At 38.7% G+C, this 25,895-nt stretch overlaps 1 protein-coding gene across 1 annotated transcript in view; it reads right to left on the bottom strand.

Annotated features, from left to right (window-relative positions):
* LOC137383411 (myosin-11-like) overlaps positions 1-25,895 on the bottom strand; it is a 163,779-nt gene that overhangs the window by 23,430 nt on the left and 114,454 nt on the right. Inside the window, 22 exon segments of the mRNA XM_068056218.1 lie at positions 2,291-2,503; positions 3,309-3,521; positions 3,842-4,090; positions 4,627-4,779; positions 5,162-5,266; positions 6,009-6,215; positions 6,448-6,592; positions 6,947-7,159; positions 9,036-9,207; positions 10,191-10,314; positions 10,947-11,084; positions 11,627-11,833; positions 12,422-12,553; positions 13,273-13,381; positions 13,566-13,726; positions 14,418-14,487; positions 17,008-17,129; positions 17,877-18,067; positions 19,097-19,211; positions 19,832-20,005; positions 22,812-22,985; positions 23,808-23,960. Of these exon segments, the coding sequence (XP_067912319.1) occupies positions 2,291-2,503; positions 3,309-3,521; positions 3,842-4,090; positions 4,627-4,779; positions 5,162-5,266; positions 6,009-6,215; positions 6,448-6,592; positions 6,947-7,159; positions 9,036-9,207; positions 10,191-10,314; positions 10,947-11,084; positions 11,627-11,833; positions 12,422-12,553; positions 13,273-13,381; positions 13,566-13,726; positions 14,418-14,487; positions 17,008-17,129; positions 17,877-18,067; positions 19,097-19,211; positions 19,832-20,005; positions 22,812-22,985; positions 23,808-23,960 (3,540 nt within the window).

The raw sequence follows: 25,895 nt of genomic DNA, 5'->3' as shown, positions 1-25,895 counted from the left end.
ATGTGTACTTCTTTCAATTTAGTATACGGTCTTTGCTGCTCACAATATGGTCTACTCTACATTGGGGAGACCAAATGCAGATTGGGGTGACCACCTTGCGGAACACCTCCATTCGGTCTGCAAACAAGACCCTGAGCTTCCAGTCACTTGTCAATTTAATTCTCCACCTTGCACTCACTCTGACCTCTCTGTCCTCAGCCTCCTGCAGTATTCAAATGAAGCTCAAAGTAAGCTCGTGGAACAGCACCTCACCTTTCAATTAGGCACCTTGCAGCCTTCTGGACTCCACATTGAGTTCAACAATTTCAGACCATCATCTCTGCCCCCATTTTGTTTCCTTTTTCTTTACAGGTTTCGACTTTATTCTCTTGTTTTTGCTTTTGGACAGCAGTTGTTCATCATTCTGCCATTCACATGTCCTCTGCACACATCTTTTGTTTCTGTACTTATCCCATTACCACTCCCGTTGGTCTTGCATCACCGACTCATTCGTCATTTAATTACTCCCGTCTTCCACCCTATCACAGACATTCCCTTTTGTTCTTTTTCCACTCTTGCCCCCTGCCTTTCACTTGCTTAAAATCCATTACATTTCTAACTTTTATTTAGTTCTGATGAAAGGTCATCGAGCTGAAAAAGTCAACTCTGTTCCTCTCCCCAAAGCTGCTGCCTGACCTGCTAAGCATTGAACATTTTCTATTTTTATTTCTGGTTTCCAGCATCAGCAGTATTTTGTTTTGTGTTTGAGTCAATACACTTTATTTTGTGAAACAATGGAAACATGGTGTTCATGCCAATATCTGAATATTTTGCTATGAATTCTATGTCTGGTTTCATATTAATTTCAGAGACTCATAGTAAAGAACTCAATAATAAACCTATTTTTGTCATGGTGATATTGCTTCACATATTAACCCAAATTACACAACTCATCTTACATAAGTTACAAAATTCTTGAATCTAGAATCCAGAATTCTTACTCTGATCTATTTGTATGAAATTTAAACAAACAAATTACATGATGCATAATCAGGCACGTCAGTAACATTGGGCTGGATTCGGCGACCTGCCCCCTCCCCCACCCCCCTCAACACCTGCCCTCCCCACCAAAATCACGTGGAGGGGGCAGACTGTCTGTCCCCGGCAATGGCGGCAGCTGCCTGTGCGCAGGCACTGACGCATTTTTAATGGGCAGCCAGACCTACCGGCTTATTTAAATATTTAAAAGAAATAGACACCAAAATTAAATACATTTCTTATGCTCCTTTCCCACCCCCCCCATAACAATTATGACAACTATTTGCCCTTCCCCCCCACCCCCACCAAAACACTTAACTTTTACATCTGACATCCCACCCCCTCCATCAAACTGCACAAAGTTTAAGGTTCAACCCTTCCCACCATCCCCTACACCCATTACGTGTATTTGACCCCATTCCCTCCCCTCCTGCACTGATAAACTTACCTCCTACCCACTCCCTACCAGCATCGTGCCGGTGATTCCCCGGATGGGGATCTGAAGGTACGGCAGTGCTGGCCGCCTCACTGAAGATTGCAGCAGGCCCTCAATCTCAGATTAATTGTTATTCAGATTAATAAATTATGCAAATGGTGGTACAATCACCCAGCGGTGTGGGGGTGGGGGCACCAGAGTCTCACTGCCGCCAGGAAGATCGGGCTGGGCCTTGCCGGTGTCAAGGTCCATGGATGGGCCTCATCTGAAGCCACCTTCAAGCACTACCCCCCACCCACCGCACTGCCTCATGGATCACGATGTCGAGGGCCTCTTAAAATTGAGCCCATTATTTGTTGTTTTCTCTCCTTCATTGTCTCTATCTCTGCGTGTCAATTCTTTCCACTTATTTTTTTTTTAAACTCACCACCAGGCGAAAATACCTTTTAATGTCTGCTAGCCAAATCTCAGTATTGGTGCTGCATGAGGAGTTTTAATTTAAATTTTAATTTAATTTAATTTAAAATGGCTATTTTAAAAACAGCCAAGAGTCTCTATTTTGCATATTTATGTTTCACTTTTTCCAGATTCTCAGTACTATTAAAGTCCCTGAAATACTATTTTAAAAGTGAAAAATGGTTGTACAGTCCCTGTAGATCAGTAAGACATGTGCTTTTCTGCCCATAATGGAGAGAATATCGGATTTTCCATTAAATATAGCAATGCCTATACAAATGGGTGCGTTACCTTGAAGCCAAAGTAGATCATTTATCAGGACAGAAACACGGATGTTTAATGTGCTGTGCTCATGAATTCAGTTTTGGTCAGTCATTGTACCTGCTTAACAAGCTGCCTCCTCTTTTCTTCATTTTGCTCATCACGGGCCTGCAAATCACGTTCAAACTGTGCTTTCAGGGCTTGCAAATTCACTTCCAATCTTAACTTGGCGTCCTCTGTCGCTTGGAGCTCATCTTCAAGCTCTTCTAACTGGGTCTTCATCTCCTCTACTTGCTGGTCCAAGGCACGTTTAGACTTCTCCAGGTCGTGGACCTTCAGTATAAAGGCATAAGGCGTGGAAATGAATTATTTGGGTGAATAAAAGGAAAAAAAAAAGAGTGAACGACCCTTTTGTAGAGAAAAGTATAATTTTCATTTCTGACCCTTCCCTCGGTTTCTCACTTCACAGATGCTATCGGACGTGCTGAGTATTTCCAGCATTTTTAGTTTCTATTTATCATTTTCTAAAAATCAGTACTGTACTTTGTTTATAAAATGTTAAATCACAATCTCACAGGGCTTAGATATTGAAATTTTTTTACATATTGTAATCAGAGTGGAGAAAGTGTGGGCGCGTGCCATTTAAGTTTTATTTTGGGTGGAATTTCCAAGTCTTTTCTCTACTAGCTCCCCATATCATGAGCATGGTTGCTACCTCCTATTGCCATGCAGCAATGTGGGCCACGAATTACTTCACAATTGGTCAGGAACGGAATGGGACTGGACTTGCCAATTTGTCTTTTTCTCCTGTGATGAAGCCCTTTTCCACATGTAGCCTTCTGAGAATGAATAGATGCTATTTAGTTAGGGCAGGCAAAAGCCATGGCTGTTGAAGCAGTGATTGAAGGGTTTAGCTCTTTCCAAACATTAAAGATCATTTTATTATTAACTCCAATCAAACAGACACCCAAGTGCACTTGTGCAATTGAATCTGCACTTCAGCCTGCGTTGTCAATATTACATGCATCTAAAAATTTGCAAAATGATTAGACGATGTCTCTATTTTGATGACATCCCTCTTCCTCATTGTCTTCATCCCATATTGAATTCTACCTTGCATTTTCGCATATCTACTTACATTCTTTCCCACATCATCTTTGGAGCTCATGATATCTTCCATCTCAGCTCGCAGTTGCTTGTTGACCCTCTCCAGGTCATCCTTGGATTGCATAGCCTCATCCAAAGCACGCGTCAATGCCAGGGCCTTGGTCTCCTTTTCACGAGCATCAGCCTCTGCCCGGTCCCTTTCATCTGCAAATTTAGCAGAAATATTCTTCTCTTCTGCCAGCATCTGAAAGAATGAAGATAACACTTGTCCTAACTGGAGATGATTAAAATTATATCAACTCAATCCTAAACATTTTGGTACAGAATCACAAATTTTAATCTAATTTAAATCAAAATTTAATCCTGAAAAATATCTATTATTAGAACAGAAAAATTTGCTAGGCTAACTAGCCACACTACACCTATAGTTTAATGTGTCCTATTAAATAAGGCTGAATATTTCCAATATAACATTGAATTTGTAAATGCTCTTCAAAAAAGAAAAAATTCTCCCTATCTTGAAGTTAGCAAATACAAATGGTTTGTTCTGCAGGAATCTTTTACCTGATCAAATTTCTTTTGTTTCTTCTCCAAATTGGAAACTAGTTGTCGCTGATTGTCCAGGTCCACTAAAAGATCATCGAGCTCCTGTTGCAGCCTGTTCTTTGTCTTCTCCAACTTGTCATAAGCTGCTGCCTTTTCCTCGAAGTTCTGGGTAATCGCTTCAATTTCCCTCTGAAGTTTCTTCTTTCCTTCCTCAAGACCCTCCAATGCAGCAGCATCATCATTTAATTTCTTTTTGGCATCTGACAGCTATGAGGAAATCAAGCTCAAGTAAGAAGGAATGACTTTGCATTTATAAAACTCTATTTAGTACTTGGCAACTTCCAAAGTGCTTCACAACCAATGAATTTTTTCTGAAGTGCAGCCACTGTTATTACGTAAACAAATGTGGTAGCCAATTAATGCACAGCAGGATCACACAAACAGCAGCTGAACAATTACTCTGTTTTAGTGGGTGTTGCTGAAGAGGGAACGTAAACATCTGTGCAGTGTAAGAATCTAGCAAGTTGTGCCGTGTGCATCTTCAAATTCTATCTCATATTTATATCTCCCACTGTGGAAGAGTCATTGCATTACTGTGCCAATTAAAATTCTATAATTTTAATCAAAGAAACTTATATTCAAGCATGGCAGATAAATAATTATTGGAGGCGAGAAACCTATAAAGAAACTTGCTGCAATCATGTGCTTTAGATTTCAGCTAGTGTAGAGAATTTTCTGGTTTAAAAAGGTAATACACAGATGGTCTAGGCTGGCCCAAATGAAATTGAAGTAGGTGCATGTACCTGCACTGTCAAAGAGGATATCTGGCGCTCCAGGTTCCTCTTAGCTTCTCCTTCTTCATCCAACTGCTCTTGGAGGTTGTTCTTATCATCGTCTAACTGACGCAAACGCGTGGACAAGTTCAGTTTTTGGCGAGTCTCTTCCTGGAGTAATTCCTGTACAAAAATAAAACAATGTCTTTTGTTTTATATTAAAATCGTAGATATAGACTAACTGGTCAATAAAATAAAGTTTTTTTTCCTAAAGACATTATTTCAATATGCTAATGTACAAAAACTTTCAGAGCTCCAAGAATTTACTTTTGAGCTTATAAACTTCGTAAAATATTATAGTCAAGGAGGTTTGCATTTTTATGATTAAAACATTTATGTAAACAGAGAAAGAAAAACTTTAAGAACCACATGCTTAGTAATTTGTCTTGTGTTACAATTTTTAAAAGGGATGATGAAAAATATAATTGATCTAGATTTCTTTATACTGTAATATATATATTTTTTTGTAATCTTAAGAGTCAGACAGTGTATAAACTACACTTACCTGTGTGTCCTGAAGCTGGGAACTAAGACTCGACACATCCTTTGCAAGTTTAATTGACCTACTCTCTGTGTCATTAAGTACGGTGGTAACATTATCAAGCTCATTCTATATGGAAAAAAGGATGAAGTTTGAAATTAGTGGCTTCATTTTAAAAAAAAATTTTTTTTTTTTTTTAAATTTTGAACATAATTTTCCTCCCTTCTTTCTTACAGGAATTGATTAATGCCTTGCACAGTTGCATTAGAGCTGGTGGCCTGCAAATGCCTCACCCAGGTATCCATTCAACATATGTGAAACTAGACAGTAAGTGTTGACAAGCTATCCATAGTGGGGAGGGTATAATGACCAAAGCTAATTCTGTCCTTGTGTGCCATCCCACAAATGGACTTTCCATGAATGTCAATGGATAGCCACCAGGAACAGGAAGCTGCAGTTGTTTTTTCTTTCCTGGCTTAGGAGCACCGAAGCCAATTGCAAGCCTTCAACTGCTACCCCTAGTGGCAATCAGTTAAATTAAAACAACTAAAGATTGAATGCGCCTTGTGCCTGTGGTTTGGTACCACATAAAGTAGTTCAAGCTGTCTGGGGAACTTAGATTCCTTTTTGAACCTTATTGACAAGAAAATACAACTTTCATTGTTCTAGCTAGGCCCTATGAGGTAGAAGGATTTTTCTAGGCACTAGTTAGCATTTTTGACTTCGCAAAGAGAATGCTAGGCCAGGCTATTTGACATGGGTTGAAGTCCATCACAATGAATTAATTATATTAAAATATTCCATTTAGTATCGCAAATACTTTAACAAGTATACATTAACTTCTAATCTGTACAAGAAAGTTCACACTGACCTGCAACTTGTGTACTTTCTCGTTGAGTTCAGTCCGAGCACGTTCTCCATCAGCCACCTTGACCTGGAACTCCTGCACTTGGTTCTCCAGTTTTTTCTTCTTGTGCTCTATTTCTGCTTTAGCTGTGGACAGTGCCCGGACCTCATTCGAGAGCTCATTGTTCTCCTTTTCAAGAGCCTGTTTGTTTTTCTCAAGGTTAGCCCTAACCTGCAGAATGTAGAGAGCATTTGGTTTAGGAAAGTATAGACAGTTTATCCAACAAGCATTCTTGAAATTTAAGACAGTTTGTCTTGGCTTATTTCTGGTAGCAGATAATATTCTCCCAAGTTTTATCATTGACTTTTAGATGCGAACTGTTAGAAAAAATTTTCAAAAGTTATATAATGTACTGTGTTTAAGCTCAGTGGACCTGGTTTATTGCCATTCATTTCTCAAGTACCCGTTTTGCTTGTTCCAGCTGTTCTGTTACTTCTTCTATAGCTTGACCATGTTTCTGCCGCATTTCATGAATTTGAGCCTCATGTGACCTTGACTCTTCCTCCAGAGCGCGTTTCATCTCTGTAACCTCATGTTCTCTCTTAGCTCTGTCCAGAAGAGAAAGAGATTATTTTTTATGGTCTGATGTTCCCAACCAAATTGCATTGACACTTCTCATAAGATTACATCTACTGTATTTTGTCATACAGCAAATCTATGGGTGATATATGTACTAAGTGTTAAATAATGAAATAATGTATGTTATTACAAGGATATTCTTCCATTACATTTATAAAATCTGTGTCTAAACTCAAATATTGTTTACAGGTTCAAATGTCTAGAGTATTTTGTGGAATGTTCCTCCATTGACTGAAATTCAGCTCATTATTCTATTAGTTTGATGAGAGTTTAAACATATTTACTTGTTGTATTGCATCTATTTAAAAAAAAACCTGCAGTACCTCAACTCTTGCTGTGTAGCTGTGCTGTCCAAAGTATCTTCAAGCTCTGTCTTCAGGGCTTCCAGCTCTTCACCTAGATCTCTCTTTTGTTTCTCAGCCTTGTTCCGAGCTGACCTCTCAGAGTCTAGATCTTCTTGAAGATCTGATATAAAGGCTTCCAACTCACGAATTTTCTTCAGAGCATTGTTCTTTAATGAAATTTCTTCATCAAGCCTACACGAGTACAATTCAATTAACCCAAATCAATAATTTATCTTATTGCCACAACTACAGTAGATTCAACTTTGGAAGAATGCGGTGAAGGAAAGACTAGAAAGTTTGCATCGGACTGTGATGTTTATATATTTTCACAATAACTAGATTAGTTTAAAGGCGGAGTTTAGTGACAACACCTGGTGTAATTAGCAAGATTTTTAGTTGCACTGCCAGAAGTGGGAGGACAATAATCACCCAACACTTTCCTGAAAATGTCCAAAGGGACCAACTCTGGGGTTCTTTCAATACAATTCTGTGGCCTGTTAACCATAGACCCATACTTACCAACACCTTCAAGAGGGAAGGTGAGAAACCTTTGTACATAGATGGCTGCATTTAGTTACACCACCAGTACAATTAATGAAGTGTAATTTAATGCAGTTAAGCTGTAGACTGACAGTACTACATTGAAGTCCTCAATTGAAGTCTATATGGCTAAGTGCAGAATGAACACTTGGATCGATCTTGAGCGACAGAGCACGTCACACACCTACACGTCACTGGCCTGGCAGTGGCGTCAATACTCGCTCCGTAATTTAATTAAGTACAATCTATGGACAAAAAAATGCAGTGGATATGCTATATTTGGACTTTCAAAAAAGCATTTGATAAAGTGGTACTTAAATTACTTGTTGGCAAGATTAAGGCCTATGCTAGAGGGTAAGATGGAGTCATGGATAAAGGTATGGATGAAAGACAGAGTGGGTGGTATGAGTAAATTAATGATTAGAGATTGGCAATGATGTGGTTAGTGGTGTTCCAAAGGGATCAGCGTTGAGATTTTTTGGTGGGAAAAGGCAAGTAGGATTCTAAATTTTATACACAGACACTGAAGACAAAAGAGAATGGCCAGATAAACCTGTACAAGACACTGTTTCAGCCACAGTTGAATTGTGATGTTTTGGTCTTGCTTTTGAGTAAGGGTACCAGGGGCATGGAAAAAAAAGTTACAATGCAGTTTCACTAGCATTATGGCAGGGGTGAGAGGATGCCAAAAGTTTCAGAAAACCAAAACTGCATTCTCTAGAGCAAAGGCAGCTCAGGAAGATTCAACAGAAATGCTCAAGATTAAGAAAGAGTTTTGAGAGCGTAAATAACATTATTTCCATTTATTATTAACAAGTGTCATTAAACTTAGCACAGAAGAATTTTTTCATGCAAATTGTTTTTATAATGCCAGGTTAATCATGGCTTTTCAGAAGGAATTAAATAAACACATGAAGAGGAAAATATTAAAAGGGTATGTGGAGGGGCAGGGAAATGGGATTAGAGTAGATAGCTCTGATGCGGAGGCAATATTGACACAGGTATAGGCATAGTGTCCCGAATGGCCTCAATCTATGCTGACATTTCTGTTTACTAGTCTTTACCATATTGTATTCTTTTAAATATCATCCCACAGGATAGCTCAATGTTGCTGAGTACAGTTAATTTACAAGGTCCTTCAATCACACAAAAGAAATTAGCTTCTTAAAACCAGCAAACCATTACTACAGTATGATTGATGATTTGAACAATTAATGAATTTGATTTTTTTTTTTTAAACTGGAGTTGAGCAAAACATTGTTAAATGAAACATCTGATTTCCAGTCAAAAATAATTCACTTCATAATGTGCAATAATAAATAGAGTAAACGTCACTGGTGAATGCTACTCCCTGTTTAGAATACACTTTCAGCTGTGCAATAAAATCAACTGTCTTCACAAAAATGAATGTAATGGGATGAGACTGGGTTATCAATTGGCTATATTGTTTGTTGTGGAGGAACTAAACTCCTTAAAGTGAAACAAATAGACCAGCACAAATGGTAGGATTTGGTAGTCCTTTTGTTACCTGTTCATAGCTGCCTGTAGTTCTTCCTCTTTCTTAGCAAGCTGCATCTTAAGTTCAGCAATCTGCTGCTGGAGTTCTGCCAACTGGTCATGCAGGTCCGCACCCTCTCCCTCTAATTTCCTCTTCAATTTCTCCAGCTCCTGTCTGGTCTTCTCTTCCTTCTTGAGCCGTACTGCAATATGCAGGGATCTCATTATAATCTCAAAAGTACCAACAGCTTTTATTCAAAAACATGCTGTAGGCGATGCTTTAATATTAAACTGCAAGGCAAGCCTTGTACATTCTCTTGATTTTTAATCCAGAAAATCAACTGTAGACTAAACTGGAAAATACAAATATTACATAGGAATGTGAACACACACAAAAAGTGTCTCTTATAAATCCATAAGCAGCTAATATCAATAGAACAACATTAAATCAACCACTTGGTGACACTAGTCATAATGCTCAACATAGCCAGGTGATTAAGTGAGTGAATAAAGTCCACACGTGAAATGGGGCCAGTGCACTCTGAAGAACAGCTGTACTATGACTGCTCATTATCCAGACGAAAGACGTGGTCTTACATTTTGACTGAGGCCCAATTTAAAACATTGTACTTGTTTAATTGGCAAGAGGTTGACTTTAAAGTGGCTAAAAGGTTGTTGGGCCAATGACAAAATTTGTATACTTTAATATTGATTTTTAAATTGAGTCTTTATAAAAGGTGAGGTAGTTGACTTGAGAGATTCCACAATACAAAAATAAAATGGATTTGTTAGGATAGATAGAGAGAAGTTATTTCCTCTGGTAGGCAATTCTGGAATAAGGGGGCATAATCTTAAAACGATAGCCAGGCCATTCAGGAGTGAAATCAGGAAAAACAAACACAGGGTAGTGGAGCTCTTGAATTCTCTCTCCCAAAAGGCTTTGGATACTGGGTTAATTGAAATTTTCAATATTGAGATGGTTTAATTTTTTATTAGTTATAGATAGCAAGGGGTATGGAGCTAAAGAGTTGAGGTACAGATCATCCATAACATAATTAAATGGTGGTACAGACTCAAGGGGCAGAATGGCCTACTCCTGTTCCTATATACAAGCAGCATTTTACTGCATAGTTCTTAATATTTCAGTAAAATTGCCAATTACGCTAAGTAAATTAACTACATTTACCTTCTAGTTCTGAAATCATAGATTCATGTTTATTCTTCAGTTTTGTCAGGTTCTTTGCCTTTTCTTCCTCTTCTGCAAGATTGGTGGTAAAGTCAGCTATTCGCTCCTCTAGAATTTTCTTCTCCTATTATTGGTATAGAATGATTATGTTAAATCAACGACTACACGAGTGTATTTCTACATGCTATACACACGATTAGAGAAGATTTTCTCATTGAAGAATCTTATTGTAGAATATGCAAATGTTGCATCACAGGAACAGGTAACTGGCCCATCATGTCTGTGCCAGTACTTTCTTTACACATGAACCTCCTAGTTTAATCCCACACTTCTGCATGCTCCTCTTACCCTTTAAGACTTCTCTTTTACAACTGAGCAAACTTAGAATAAATTGAGACTTAGAGGACAGAAACAATATCATGCCCTGTAAATTTACCCTTGCCATTGCCACATCTACCTAACAGCACCATGCAACACTTCAGTCAGGTCCAGCTCATTGAGACTTGTAAGCCAACTCACCAGGAAGGAAACCCATAAATTGACTGGAATGTTGGTTTTACAGTCTGCCCACTATTACTGCTGGTTGACTTCAATGGAGGGTAAAATCAGGTGGGATGTAAAATGAGCATTGCACCCAATCCCATCAGATTCCTGGTGGGCAGGTTAAGTTAAAATTGCTCCCTTTGTGGCTGATCAAGTTAAAAATGAGAGTTCAGAGGTACTGCAGAAAGCCAGTAAACCTGGCGAGACACTGACCTTTGCAAATTTGATATTTTGGTCTTCAAGGATGATGATATCATCATCCATCTTCTTAAGTTTGGCCTCGAGGGTCACTTTCTCCAGCTGCAGCTTCTGTCGTGCAGCTTCCTCCTCATCCAGCTGTTCCTCCAGGTCCTTTTAAAAAATAAAATTTTGTAGGAATATATTTGCAAAAGAACTTCTTTCATAGTTTGCTTGAAACCCTGCATACTTGGGGAAAAAAAAGGGCTAAAACACAAAATACATTCTCTCAATTGTTACTAAGTTTGTACTGAAACATCAAAAACAAATTTATAATGTATAGAAACAGCCGTTCCCAGTACTAGATCACTTGGATCCTGCCCTGACGTTTTAGTGGCAGAAGTTTAGTGTAGTAGCACTGGAGTAAGCAAAGCTTCTTATAAAATATGAACACCTAAATGATCAATTATACTAACTTTTGCCATTAACCAGGTACTGACAGACAATCACTTGCTGCACACAAGGACGACGAAGAGGCTGATGACTGCTACACTCTGCTCAACATTAACAATAACATTTCATTTGAAGTCATGACTGTGGAAAGTAGAATTGGGGATATTTAAGGAGACACGAAAATAATAAAATGCAACAAAATCAAACTGAGAGTGTATTGGCTATTCCAATTTAAATGCACCTCTGCGCAGTTATTCATTTACCAGAATTTGGGTCTGCATTTTCTTCTTTTCAGATAACATTTGCTGATTTCGATCTTCCTCTTCTTCAATTCTTGCCTCCATCTCATGAAGAATCTCCTCTAGCTCCTGCTTCTTAGATTCTAAGCGGACTCTCATCTCTTCCGCCTCAGCGTATAACTCTGTCTCAGCCTGCAGTTGCTCCTGCAGGGAATTCTTTTCCATCGTCACCTAAAGACACAAAGGAGAGATATCCCTCAAACATTATTCCTTACCATTTATGACACTTCTCAATATCAATCTTGTTGGAAGCAAATGAACGGGTGTGGTGATTTTATAATAAGTGCACCTGGTATTTATTCCATGGCGGTGGGGGCAGGGGGGGGGGTTAGTGTATAATATTACACTGCCTAAAAGCTTGAATAGTCTATTAGCAAATTAAAAAATGACAATCATCCTTTCCAGTGGTATTTCAGAACACAATTAAAATTTAACAGTTTTCTGCAATCAAATATACACAGTGAAGTGTTTCATAAAATATGAAATGTAAACACATTATATGTAACTTAAAAATAACCAATTATTGGAAATGCCTCAAATTAACAATAAAAAGGAAAAACAAAAAACATAGTTTATTCATTATTGGATCCCTTGCAAACCTCTTTCTCTCCTCCTCCACCGCCCCCCCCCCAACTTATTTAGAATCATGTAGCCAACCAAAATGCAAGCTTATTTACAATCTGGCTTAAAGTTACTGGGTGAGTGTTTTTAAAATGGGACGTTATAGTGGAATAAATGCATATCATGCAATGATTTTACCTGATTGTGTTTCCTTTCAAGTTCTGAAAGACTAACTTCTGCTTTCTGTTGCTTTTCTTTGGTCCTCTGCAACTCATCCTCTTTCAGTTGCATTTCTTCCTCCTGACGTGAGACTTGCAGCAATGGCTTAACCTACACCCAGACAGTGGACATTAGATCATTGAGCAATAGGCTTTACTCTCCAGATAGTTCCTCACTATTTACCATGAGAACATTTCAGGCATTTTATAACATTTGTTCAGAGAAATCATAGAAGAGCGAATGAGACAAAAACTTTATCTCAAACTTTACCCAAATCAATATTCACATAGTAAATGTTAAGTACTGCACCATAATCAAAGCTGATACATGAGCCATGTATGAGATGCTAACTCAAAATTCAGTTTGAACATAATTAGAGAAATTTAAACATGAAGAATTGAGAAAAATAAACATCGTGAGATGTAAATAGCCACTGTCCTGGGTATTTTCATGCCTAAAGTTATCGAGCCATAGTAGAGATGGATTTTTGTAAAGATGCGTTTTTATGGTCAATAAATTTATGCAGTTTGAATGGGGTGACCAAAAAAAGCAGAAGCTACTTTTTAGTCTTCTATGGATAACAAATGTTCTTATTAATTGTTATCTATATCATTTACCATTAAACAAATTAAAAGAATAGTTATATATTTAATAATTATTAAAGAAAGTATTTTCCTATGTCTGCTAATGTTAGCGATGAAGTCAGTGTTAGTATTGAGAGGATTTCCTCACTTTATTCTAATGGTGACCTCTTGTCTAACATTAGCAAATGTAAGAAAATATACATGATCCTTTCAGAAATTAACAGATGAAAATTATTTTGAACTAACCTTAGTGAACAGTCTCCACCATTGCCAGTTCCGCAGTTTAAGGTAAGCAGCACAATTTCTCTGAATCACTTTCATTGCAGTGAGCTGCTGCTGCCGTTTCGCAAAGGCCCTGCAATCAGAGAACCATTAGCACCCTGCATTCTCACGTTAAGACAACAGATGAGAAAACTGATGGCGCACAATCTAATTTCAGTACAAAATACTGGGCTAACTTTCACTAAATTAACATTCAGTACATTTTAAAGTGTTAGAATGCACTTGTGCAGTAAAATCTGTTGTTATGAAGTGCTCACTTTCTGGCCAGGTAGCCTCTGCTTCGAGCTTGGAAAGAAATAATGACATCTGTAATTTTCAGGTCTCTTTCCTCTTCCAAATGAGCCAGTACACCAGTTCGGAAGAAGATCTTACTTTGTCCAATCCTGAACAGGTTGGAATCTAGTTCCAGGGCTTTGATCTAAAATAGTCACAATGTTTTTTTCAATAGCAATTCCAAATTTCAGGTCATCAACAAAAAAAAAAGTAAATTTTTTTTTGCTAAAACTGCTGGTGGGATCTGCACTTAACCATGTTAATGTAATGTTTTTTATTTGGCCTACATAAATGCACACTGTAAGAGAGAGTAAGGAGATGACAGGAAGAGGATGCTGTCTCCCTGTTTTATATATTTGTCACCCAATTACTGCATTGGGCAAAGTGAATATCCAGCATAGTGATTGATGTTAGTTGTAAGAATCTATTTTTTAATGTTGCAATTCAATTAATGTGGAAGATGCAGCAAGAGCTGGAAATGCTTGTTCAAGTATAATGGACCTAATTTTCCAATCCAGAAATAGCAAAGGTGCTCCTGATGTCCATTGTTGCTAAGGTATTAATGGTGAAAATGCATCTGATGATGTAGAACCGATATTAAATGTATCCTTTGAATGCACCTACTCAACTATTATTGGGCATTTTCAACTCGCCATCCTTTCTACTGGAAAAATCCAGGAAGTAGCAGCGAATACAGGATAACCAGTGGAATGGCTCCTCACCAAAAATCCAACTTCCTACCATTCCGCTATAGCCCAAAACCATCAGGTAGTACAGTGGAATTTTCAGCTTAATACATTCATCTCTTGTTTCTCTCAGTTCATTACATTGCATACCATAAGTACACAGGCCTGTTTGCCATCCATGAATCCTTTTGGAATAGTACCTGGAGTTAGGATTTCATATCTAAAAGAAACATAGATTAATAATTCATTGTATTTATCCACTCCAAGTTTAATGATTAAAGCATGTAAGTGGATTCTGTACAAGATTGTCTCATTAATGAGAAATTAGTTGCAGAAACATCTTGTGATCCAAAGTTTCAGAGGCTGATTTGCCATTTTTGTACAATGATACTCAAAGCTATTTTACAGCACATAGATAGCAATGTTACACATAAAACTGGCATCTTATCAATAAAGGATGTGCCTAACACTAAATAAGGTTCACTCTTATAAAGGTGCCTTCTACAGAAGTTCAGTAGGTTTCTGCTGTTTCTTTCTTCAATGATGCCTCAAATGCTCTATTGCCAATGCGTTGGTTCAGTCACTGCACTGCTCGACAGAAATCAAACATTTAAAAATGTTCCAAACAATAAGTGTTGAATTGACCATATGATCCACAGCAATACTTTATTTAATTCCATGAACATGATTTCTTGATTTTCAATACTAGACAGAATAACCCCTGGGCCTTACAAGTATTTTGATAGGCTTTGCTACCTGTCACAGAACGACGAAACTGATGGGCAAATGGTGCCAAATGTGGGAGATTAGTTATGAGGGATTTTGATAAGAGTAACTAGGGGGAATCTTTTTCCACTGGCAGGAGAATCAGTAAACAGAGGACAAAGATTTTATACAATTGGCAGAAGAACCAGAGGGGAAATGAGATTTTTTAAAAAATACTGTGAGTTATGATGATCTGGAACGCGCTGGAGTGATGGAAGCAGATTATAGAATCATAGTATGATTACTGTATAGGAGGCCATTCAGCCTATCACGTCCATGCCAGTTTTCTGCAAGAGCAACTCAGTTAGTTCCACTGCTCTGCCTTTTCCCCTGTAGCCTTGCAAACCTTTTATCTTCAGATAATTATACAATTCACTTTTCAAAGCCATGATTGAAACTATCTCCACCACATTTTCAGGCAGTGCATTCCAGATCCTAACCACACTCTGCGTAAAAAAGTTTTTCCTCATGCCGCCTTTGGTTCTTTTGCCATTTACCTTAAATCAGTGCCATTTGCTTCTCAAACCTTCCGCCAACAGGAACAGTTTCTCTCTATCTACTTTATCCAGACCCCTTATGACTTTCTGCATCCCTATCAAATCTCCTCTCAACCTTCTCTTCTCCAAGGAGAACAGCCCCAGCTTCTCCAATTTATCCACGTAACTGAAGTCCCTCATCCCTGGAACCATCTTGTAAATTATTTCTGCACCCTCTCTAATGCCATCAGATCCATATTTAATTAAGTGTGGTGCCCGGAATTGGACACAATACTCCAATTGAGGCAGAACCAGCATTTTATAAAGGTTCACCATAACGTTCTTGCTTTTGTACTCTATTCCTCTGTTTATAAAGCTCAGGATTTCATATGCCTTATTCACCACTTTCTCCACCTTCAATGATTTGTGCACATATAACCCAGGTCCCTCTGTTCCTGAAACCCCTTTAGAATTGTATCCTTTATTTTATATTGCCTCTCCTCATTCTTCCTCACAGAATGTTTCACTTCACACTTCTCTGCATTAAATTTCATCTGCCAGGTGCCCGCCCATTCCACTACATCCTCTTGAAGTCTTTCACTATCCTCCTCACATTTCACAATATTTCCAAGTTTGGGGTCATTCGCAAATTTTAAAATTGTGCCCTGCACATCCAAGTCTAGGCCATTAATATAGATCAGGAAAAGCAATGGCCCTAATATTGATGCCTGGGGAATGCCACTAGATACTTTCCGATAAACAATTGTTCACCACCTGTTCCAGTCACTCAGTCAACTTCGTATCCACGCTGCTATTGTCCCTTTTTTTCCATGGGCTTTAGCTTTGCTGACAAGCCTATTATGTAGTACTTTATTTAATGCCTTTTGGAAGTCCATGTACACCACAATCACATTACCCTCATCAACCCTCTCTTTTACCTCATCAAAAAACTCAATCAAGTTAGTCAAACATAATTTGACTTCAACAAATGTGTGACTTCACTTAATTAATCCACAATAGTCCAAGTGATTGTTAATTTTGTCCTGGATTATCATTTCTAAAAGCTTTCCCACCATAGAGGTTAAATTTGTAATTTTTTTAAAAAGGAAACGGTGTGTGCACTTAAAATGAAATATATGCAGGGCTAAGGTAAAAGAGCAGGGGAGTGGGAATAATTGCATAGCTGTTTCAAAGAGCTGGCACAGACACAATAGGTTGAATGGCCTCCTCTTGTGCTATTGAATTCTAATATGTAAAAGACTTTTGACATTTAGCCTTCAGATGCACTCTTAATTTTATTCTCTTGATATACAGGTCAGGTGGAAATAAATTGTTATACATTAAGTGGTCCATCTCAAGTATTTAGAACATGATCAAGACTAGATCGAGTCTGTTCATTCAGCCCTCTAACAGCCCTTTAAGGTTGGAAAACTGACACTGTGAATACTAACACTGAGGCTGTCCCAACAGTGGTTTAGCACAGAGAAAATTTTGTATACCTTTGGCGGAATTCCTGGAAAATAATTCTGTTAGGGAATCCTTGCCGGCAGATTCGGATACCTTCCAAAACACCATTGCACCGTAACTGTTCCAGCACTAGGTGCGCATCGAGTTTGCCAGCCTGTTAGAGCAAGATTCTTATTAGTTAAGCTTAAGAGAGGGTAGGAACTTTCAGGCTTGTATGGAACAGGCTAGGGCCCAGTAGGTCTTTTCCTGTCCGTCATTGTTGGTATGTTATAAAGTTTTACAGGTTCTTCTATTTTTTCAACTTGCGTATTGAACATTTTAGTGCATTTATAAGAATTTGTACTGTTTGCTGTTTTAATGAAGATGTTAACCTGTTTGGTTTGCTGTTTTAACGAGGTGTGAACCTAATAAACAATTTAATGCTTTTGTTAAATTAGCAGAAAAAGTAGTTTTATATCAGCATGTTAACATGCTTGTTACTAATATTACGCAATGCAATCCATTCATCTTTGTATTTCTATTTTATTAATAATTTCTTTTAATTTCCAATGATCCCTTACTCAGCTGCACATGGTTAATCCCATTCTTTTCATGCTAATGATAGGAATACACAGGTTCACCAAGAAACATTGCACTTGTAAATTTGACCATAAATCATGGTCTAAGATAGTAGACCATTTGATGTAATAGCTATCTCGAGTTTGCTAAACCCACACATTCAGTTCCTTTTCTTTCAAGCTTTTGGCTTCAAGCAGGCATTCCATAGTTAAAAAGGAACAATCTCAAATCTTGATGTCGGCTTTACAACTTCTTTCTTCATTTTGGAATCCTCGTACAAAATTGCAGCTGTTCCTTACAAATGAACATTCTCATTAAAGTGGATACCCCCATGGTAACTTACCCGCTTTTCATGGTTGGGAATGATACAGCGCACAAAATTGGGGCTGGTGTTCCGCAGTGTAGTCATGAGTTTGGTCAGCTGCTCCTTGTATAACTGGCCCACAGTACGGAACATGCCCTTCTTGGTTTTTGAGGCACCCTGGATACTTTCACTCATTTTAGCTACTTGGTCCAATCCAACAATACGGTCCACTTAAAAATATAAATTAGGATATAAATCAGTTTTGATAGTTTGTGGACATGTTAAATGATGCACAGTTTGGGGTGTAATTGAAGAAAGTGTAAAACAGGAACAGGCATAGGCCCCGAGTCTATTCTGCCATCAGCGAAATCATGGCTGATCTGTAACCTAACTCCATATACTCACCTTTACCCCATATCCCTTTGGTTAACAAAAATCCATCAATCTCGGATTTTAAAACAATTGACCATTTGTGGCAGAGGGATCCAAGCCTTTGCCATCCTTGACTTTAGAAGTGTTTTCTACCTTCACTCCTGAAAAGTCTAGCACTAATTTTTAGGCTATTTCCCCTAGTTCTAAACTCCCCAACCAGCAGAAACAGTTTCTCTCTATTTACCCTACATATTCCCATTAATATCTTGAAAATGTTGATCAGATCACCTCTTAATATCTAAATTCCAATAAGTACAACTCCATTTTGTATATTCTCGGCTTGTAATTTAACCCTTGGAGTCCAAGTATCATTCTAGTAAATCTGCGCTGCATCCCCTCCAAGGCCAATATTATCCTTCTTAAGGTGTGTTGCCCAGAACTGAACACAATATTCCAAGTGTGGTCCATCAAGGGCTTTGTATAAAACTCATACATCCTAAAATAATATTTTTCCTTTTAGATTAATCAGAGCTGTGCAATACCTACTGTGTCATTCATTGGTTCACTTGGCAGGAGAGCTAGCTTCCTACAATGAGGGGATTAATGGTCCCTCACCAGAGCAGGCAGACTGTCATCTACTCTGATGCTGTCATAGAGTAAAGAATTGTATGGAATAGTCAAGAAAGTTCCTGTCAGTTTAATTACTTTTTTTTTTAAAATAAGTGCTTGTTTATTTTGTAGAAATGTCTGAAATGGGAAGTATTGCACTGCACAGCATTGACATTTTGCATCTCGATTAGCACAAAAATGCAGCCAAAAATTTATCTTTAAATAGCAATTGTTCATTTATATATTGCTGCCGAATTCAGCTTTATTAATGTTCTCACCATCTCGCCACAGTTCCGCTACATATTTATCAGACGACTGGTTCAGCAGGGAGGCGACATTATCATTTAATGGATCCATGTTCTTAGTCAGCCAGTTTCCTGCATTGTAAGGGACCTGAAGAACAGACCGTTAACATCTTAGGGGTTTGCATTGTTTCATTACGTCTACTTGACTCTATGGTAGGTTCTTAATAAATTTTGGAAAACGTACCATTTACTGAAATTGTTGTCAAAACAGTTCCTCAGAATTTTTTTTATAAAAGATTCAGCCTTTGTTTATTTTCTCTGGAACAAAGATTTCCCAGAACTACATCCGCACTCACATGAATCATACAAAAGGCTGACACCAGCCCTATTTAATTACAGAACAAATGGTCCTACGTGGCTGTTGGGCAGATATTGCAATCAAATCAAGATGGACTGGAGTGTCAAGAACAAAGAAGAAGAAAGAAAATTGTGGAAAGTTCAATTTGAAATTTCAAGATCTGAAAGTAAAAATGGATTTAAAGAAGCTGCTTGTTTTGACGAGTATCATTAATTTTGAAAATAGAAAGTGACCAAGCTAGTGCAGTTTATAGTCAGCCATCTTATCCCTTTTCCGTCTACAATGACGGTTTCTAAAATTCTAAAATATTATGTTGCACAATTTCTACTTTGACACATTTCACACATGAAGTTTTGAAAAGCAGTTGATATACTCGTTTAATCTTATAACCTTGATGACTTGGTTCCTACCTTGCCAGCATAATGAACAATACAGAAGTCTCCTTTATCCTTCAATTGTTTTGGTTTCGAAAATTTTGTGTGGTTGCCCAGTTCCTGGACCACCTTTTCCACAAACGACTTGTCTGTGGCCTTGGGGAACCAGCATTCTTCATCGAGCAAAGACAGAATACCTGGTGGGTTAGTCTGGAAATAAGATTAAGAAAATACTTAACAGACACAATAAGTTAAAAAAGAAATTCACTGATTGCATTTCCTACCTAACAGTTTGTTGATATGTTGTGGTATAAAAGGACTGAAATTGTGGCCGGAATTTTACGTCACCCCAACGAGCCAGATGGTGGCGGGGGCACAAAATGGATCGGGAGACTCCGGGAGGCTTTCCTGACCCCCTCCACGTAGGGTGGGGGAAGGGAGGAGCAGAAAAAGGCCCACCTGCCCCAGGCCAATCAAGGCCCTTAATTGGCCACTTAACAGCCTTCGCCCGCCTCCACACGAATTTTACGCATGATTAGCAGGTATCCTGGTGCCAGGAAAAGACGTCTGTGAAAACCAGGCGGCTGCAATCGTCCCGGGGGTGGGGGCCCTGCTCATCAGACATAGGGTGCCCGATGGAGGGCCGCCCCACTACCCCAACCACCCCCAGTACTCAACACGCCACCCACCCCCCGCTTCCCCCCAACTGACCACCCTTGTGTCGCAAGGCAACCAAAACCTACCTGACTTCCCGGCTCCATTTCTTCGGCTGGGCTGGTGTCCCAGCAGTGGCCACCGCTCCTGGTGTCCCAGCAGTGGCCACCGCTCCTGGTGGCGCTGCTGCATCTAAGAGCAGCCGGCCCGCTGATTGGCCGACAGCTCAATGAGGTGGGACTCATTGCGAGTGGAAGTCCCGCCTCGGAACACAAAGTCTGGGGACCCATAAAATACGGGTTGGCTCCCCAGGCGAGGCGGAAGCGGGTTCGCCACTGACTTCAGTCGGTGGCCAGCTCCCGTCCGCCCAATGTGAAATCCCGGCCTGTGTGTTCAATTCAGTAAGGTAAATATTCTCTGGCATTGCCGTTATCATAGCAGATTGGTGCTTCGACATCCTTCTGCACCGAATGGATTTGTTCCTGTATTTCTATACTCTAAATTTCTGATCTTGGCTAAGTTATCAGGAGAATGTGCCAAGTAGAAACCAAGCAGTTTACCTTAGAAAATATTTTAAAAATTGTAATCATTCTAATTATTCAAACAATCAAATAATGGGACTGAAATCCATTATTTCACTATTTCTCCATAGCATAAGAGTAAGACTAAGCTCCTAGGACAGACATTGTAGGAGTTACAGAAAAGGTAACATTTCTCACGGCAGAGAATAGGACATAGAGGCCAGCGCACTCTTTTTGCAGTGTTACTGATTTTCTGACCTTGTAACAATCATCTTTATGGTGTAAATATTTTCCTATTATATCCCATATACTTCAATCACAGACTCAGAAGAAATACCTTCATCATATCAACATGATACTTATGTTTCTAACCCATCTATTGTACAATCTTGTAGCGAAACCAGTTGTGAATTATGGTTGGGTTTTTCAGTGCATTTGCATTTTATGGCATGTGGGTTCACACTGAACGCACAGATCTCACTTTGGTGTCTCGCAGAAATTTTCACTTCACATCTCTGAGCTGGACCCAAACTCTAGAAATCAACATTGATTTAGAGGGGGGGAAGATCCTGCCTCAAACATCTCAACATCTTTGAGGAAACGACAACCCAGGCAGACTGTGGTAAACTTGTGACATGATGTACCTCAACTTTCGAAAGGTTTTTGACAAAGTTCCACACAAAAGGGTATTCGTTAAATCCAAAACTGTGGGGATTTAGGATAAACCCTGGGAATAGGTAAGAAACTTGAAGGATAGGAAACAGTTAATATTCAGTAAAGGAGTTACATCAGAGTGGGGAGCAGTATTGAGTGTGCTACCTCAGGGCTCAGTGCTAGAACCATGACTGTTTCTAATTTATGTATACTACATGGACTCAGAAGCTCAGTACAAAGTGGTCTATTTTCCTGATGATACCAAACGAGGAAGGGCAGGGAACTAGAAGAGGAATCTTAGAAATTACTGAATGAGTTGGGAAAGATATGCAAGTCATAGTGGGCAGAACAATGGGAGGAGATGAAATGTAACATAGACAAATGTAAAGCACCACACTTATGAAAAAGAACATTCATATTCCACGAATGGTGTTGAGATAGTAAGGACGAAGCTGAAAGAAACCTGGGAGTCTTAACAGACTCAATACTAAGCATGTCTATCTGATGTAGAACAACTGTCAGCAAAAGCAATAAGATACTGAACTACATAGCTGAAACAACAGGACATAAGTAAGGAGCATCAGACTGCAGCTTGAATACCACATCCAATTCTAACTGCAAAGAAACAAGGAAGGTATTCAAGCACTGGAGGCAGCACAGCGAAGAAGCACAAGCCTGCTCCCTAATGTTAGGTGTCTGAATTATGAGAAAATACTAGAGACATTGCTTTTTCAGCCTAGAAAGAATGTGTACGAGAGGTGATCTTACAGAAGGACATAAATTTGTTGATATAGAAACATTTAATTTGGAATATTACTTTAATTAAACTGTGTGAGTAGAACAAAGGGACAACAATTGAAACTGGTAAAAGATTATTTTAGGACAGATATCAGGAAATTTTACTTCACACACAAAAAGAGTGACGAACATGTGGAATAAATAAATAAAAGCAGTGGAGGCAAAAACCCCCCAGGAATCATTTACAAACACAATTGGATGCTACAATGGGAATCCCACTGGATTGAAGAATTAAGATGGGCTGAATGGCCTGTTTCATCCATAATTCTGTTGTGATTTGCCATTTCCAATATACAGTTTCTTAATAACAGCAAGTATCAGCAAACAAAATTATTTAACCAACACAGATGATATGATGAGGTTAATATTATTTATCCTATATTCCTTACCACCCTTTCAATTAGTTCTATGCAGGGCTGAAGATCCAGGCCAAAGTCAATGAAATTCCATTCAATGCCCTCTCTCTGGTACTCTTCCTGCTCCAGAATGAACATGGTGTGATTGAACAACTGCTGTAGCTTTTCATTGGTGTAATTGATGCAGAGTTGCTCAAAAGAATTGTCCTATAAAAACAAAATGTAGTATCAATACTAAAGAGTATTTCAGCATTGCTATTAATATTGCATGGGATATGTATACATTGCTTATATAGAATAGACAAAAATTATTCAGCAATAGCTGTAAAATGAAATTAAATTGGGCTTTTAAAAACATAAATCACCAATACACAATTTTTCATCTACAAATGTCACCATTATGCCCATTGTACAACATATTAAATATATACAAGAGTGTACAAATAGGGTTCCGGAGATATACAGCACAAACAGTAATGTTGATAAAACTCAGATGATCCATTAACTATCAGTAGGGTAAAGGCTTTCAATGCCCATTCTTCCCAGCACAGAAAACATTTACAATGAGAGAGAACTTGTGGGGTTCTCCAAATTTCCTGCTGTAACTTCAGTAAAAAGTTGGCAAAACTGTGGAGAAACAACAGTTGTCTTCAGCCTTTATGCTGTCTCTCTGAGGGGTGTCTGCTGATCTTTCCCCATAGTTCTGGCAGTACATTACTAATTGACCTGTTGATTTAACACCACTGGTGGTATTCAGGACAGAAGGCATAAAGTTTTAATGGTATTGGATAACTAACTTATATGGGACTCATCTCCAATAATTGGCTCAATTGGTGTTTTGTTTTTCTCCTCCAGTATAAAGCATTTATCTCCACAGTAAAACCTGCACAAGAAAATGTATTCTGGTCTTACAACAGGAAAGGCAAACTTTAATGCCATGTCTTCCGTTTTCTGCATAAAATTTAAACATTTGGAAAATGGGACCCGTTAGATTTGATACTAACAGCTGTCTATTTGACAAGTGAATACCTGAAATATCTCAAAGCCAGCAATGTCAAGAATTCCAAGGAATGTGGCCCCTTGTCTCTTTGTCCTGTCCAGAGCTTTGTTGATACGAAGGAGCAACCAACGAAATAGGCGTTCATACATTGCTTTGGCCAAAGCTTCCACAGCAAAGTCAGCCTGTGACAGAAACAATTAGCAGCATTTTAAAAATGTCATGCTTCAGATGTAGAATTTGGAAACTGCAATCAAATGCAAAAAACAAAAACTTGTTTTAATGTGGCTTAACTTAGTGATGTATTTAAAATTATATTGCGATTCCAAATATTTCCTTCATTTTTATTTTATATAATTATAAATTGTCACAGTGCTCTGAGCTAGACAACACTCTCAAGGACAGGAGCAGCCTTGTGTCAGGGATATATATTTCACCATGAGATAGTATTTCAATTTCTGTGACAACTCTGTTGATGTTTGACATGAGAATGGTGTAACACTCTGCTCACACTCACTTCAGACAGTCTTCTCCCAGCATCTTCTCATAATAATGTATTAACCATTCGTGGTTCGAGCAAGTGGGAGAAAGTCTCAAGAAGACACGCTTAACATGCAGTGTGATCATCAAATTAACCTTTTGGCAAAAGAACAGTATAGGATATCATCCTGGGTGGCTATGTGACAGAAACACAGCTCCAGCATGTTTCAAATTATAAAATTTTGGTATTGTAAGTTATTTTTATTTGAGTTTGTGTGTGAAGGTGACGAGACTTGCAAACTCTGGTTGCATGTATTCCTGAAGATTCCATTATATGACATTCTGCCTTCAACTACCCCAACCAAAAAAAAAAAACACAACAGCAACAACAACTTGTATTTATATAGCACTTTTAACATAATAAAATGTCCCATCCATTCAAATGGTGATTTTTTTCCCCATTGCCTTTTTTTATATAATAAAGTGTTCAAGAAAATTGAAAATGAATTTTTTTTTTTTAAACATCCCTGTTACTTTTCTCCTGGGTTGCTCACAAGTGTTCAGGAGATTAATCTTTAATTTCTGGAAACTCCAAGACAATCTTGGAAGGTTGTAACCACAGGTAATGTATTATTTTTACTAGCTAATATTAAAATAGAAGCTATCTCGGCCCGCTGGTCATGAAGAGGGCAGGATGTTTGATTTGCAAATCCAACAGAATGTAGAGAACCTTGTCCTAAGGAGTTTGATCAGTAGCAGAGTGTATTCCTTCTACATGAGCAGCTTTCCATGTCTGCAAAGACAGTGGAGTTTTAGCTGAGTTTTACAGCAGACTGCCCCAGAAACAGAGTCTGTTGCTCCCCTTCTCTGCAATATAGCAAAACTTCCCTCTATTATACCATATAACTAAATTTAATATATGGTTAACCATGAGGTTTGTAGCTTTTTAAAATAGGCAAAATGTGGAACAGATATAGGCAAATTAAATAATCTAGATGCCCCTGTGCAGACTAATGGAAGCCAGAATATGCTGATCTTGACTAAGCCCAGGATTGTATAAATTTCCTGTCCCACATTAACACCACGATCTGGGTGAAAACCTGGTGCAGGCTCACCTCCTAGCAGGACTTAGTGCTGGCAGAAGGGGAAGGAAATCTGAGCACAGCTTTTCTTCACTGCCAGTATTGGGGCCTTTCCAACAGAATACAGGTTGCTCCAAAGCTTGGAGCTCCAAAGATCTGTGGATAAGCAAAAGCAAATTGAAAGCTTACCTCGGGGTTCTCTTCATGCTGCTGCTGGGTGCTCTTGGACTTTCCGGTCTGAGGAGGGCTCCCAGCTTAAGTCCAATGCCAGCTTTGAGGTGCCCTTGCGCTGGGTGCCCCCTGGCTGAGACAGCAAGAAAAAAAAAGGAGGTGGAAGCCAGGAAGAACCCCTTCCACTCATTTAAAATACAGCGATGGGCCTTCACCTACTGCAGGTGCAGAAACAGCTCTATGCCACCTTCCAGGGTAACCGTGGAAAACTGGGGGCAAAGGTTAGGAAAACCAGCTCCATATCTGAAAAGTATTTAGCCTCATGTGTTTTGTGAAATCCTTAGACTCACTCCCTGCATAGTACAAGAACCAGCTTTAGGATTCACA

Source organism: Heterodontus francisci, chromosome 24 (assembly GCF_036365525.1).
Source record: "Heterodontus francisci isolate sHetFra1 chromosome 24, sHetFra1.hap1, whole genome shotgun sequence".
NCBI classification, from domain to species: Eukaryota; Metazoa; Chordata; class Chondrichthyes; order Heterodontiformes; family Heterodontidae; genus Heterodontus; species Heterodontus francisci.
Note: the sequence above shows the minus strand (reverse complement) of the source record. Positions and strands in the feature narration are given on the sequence as shown.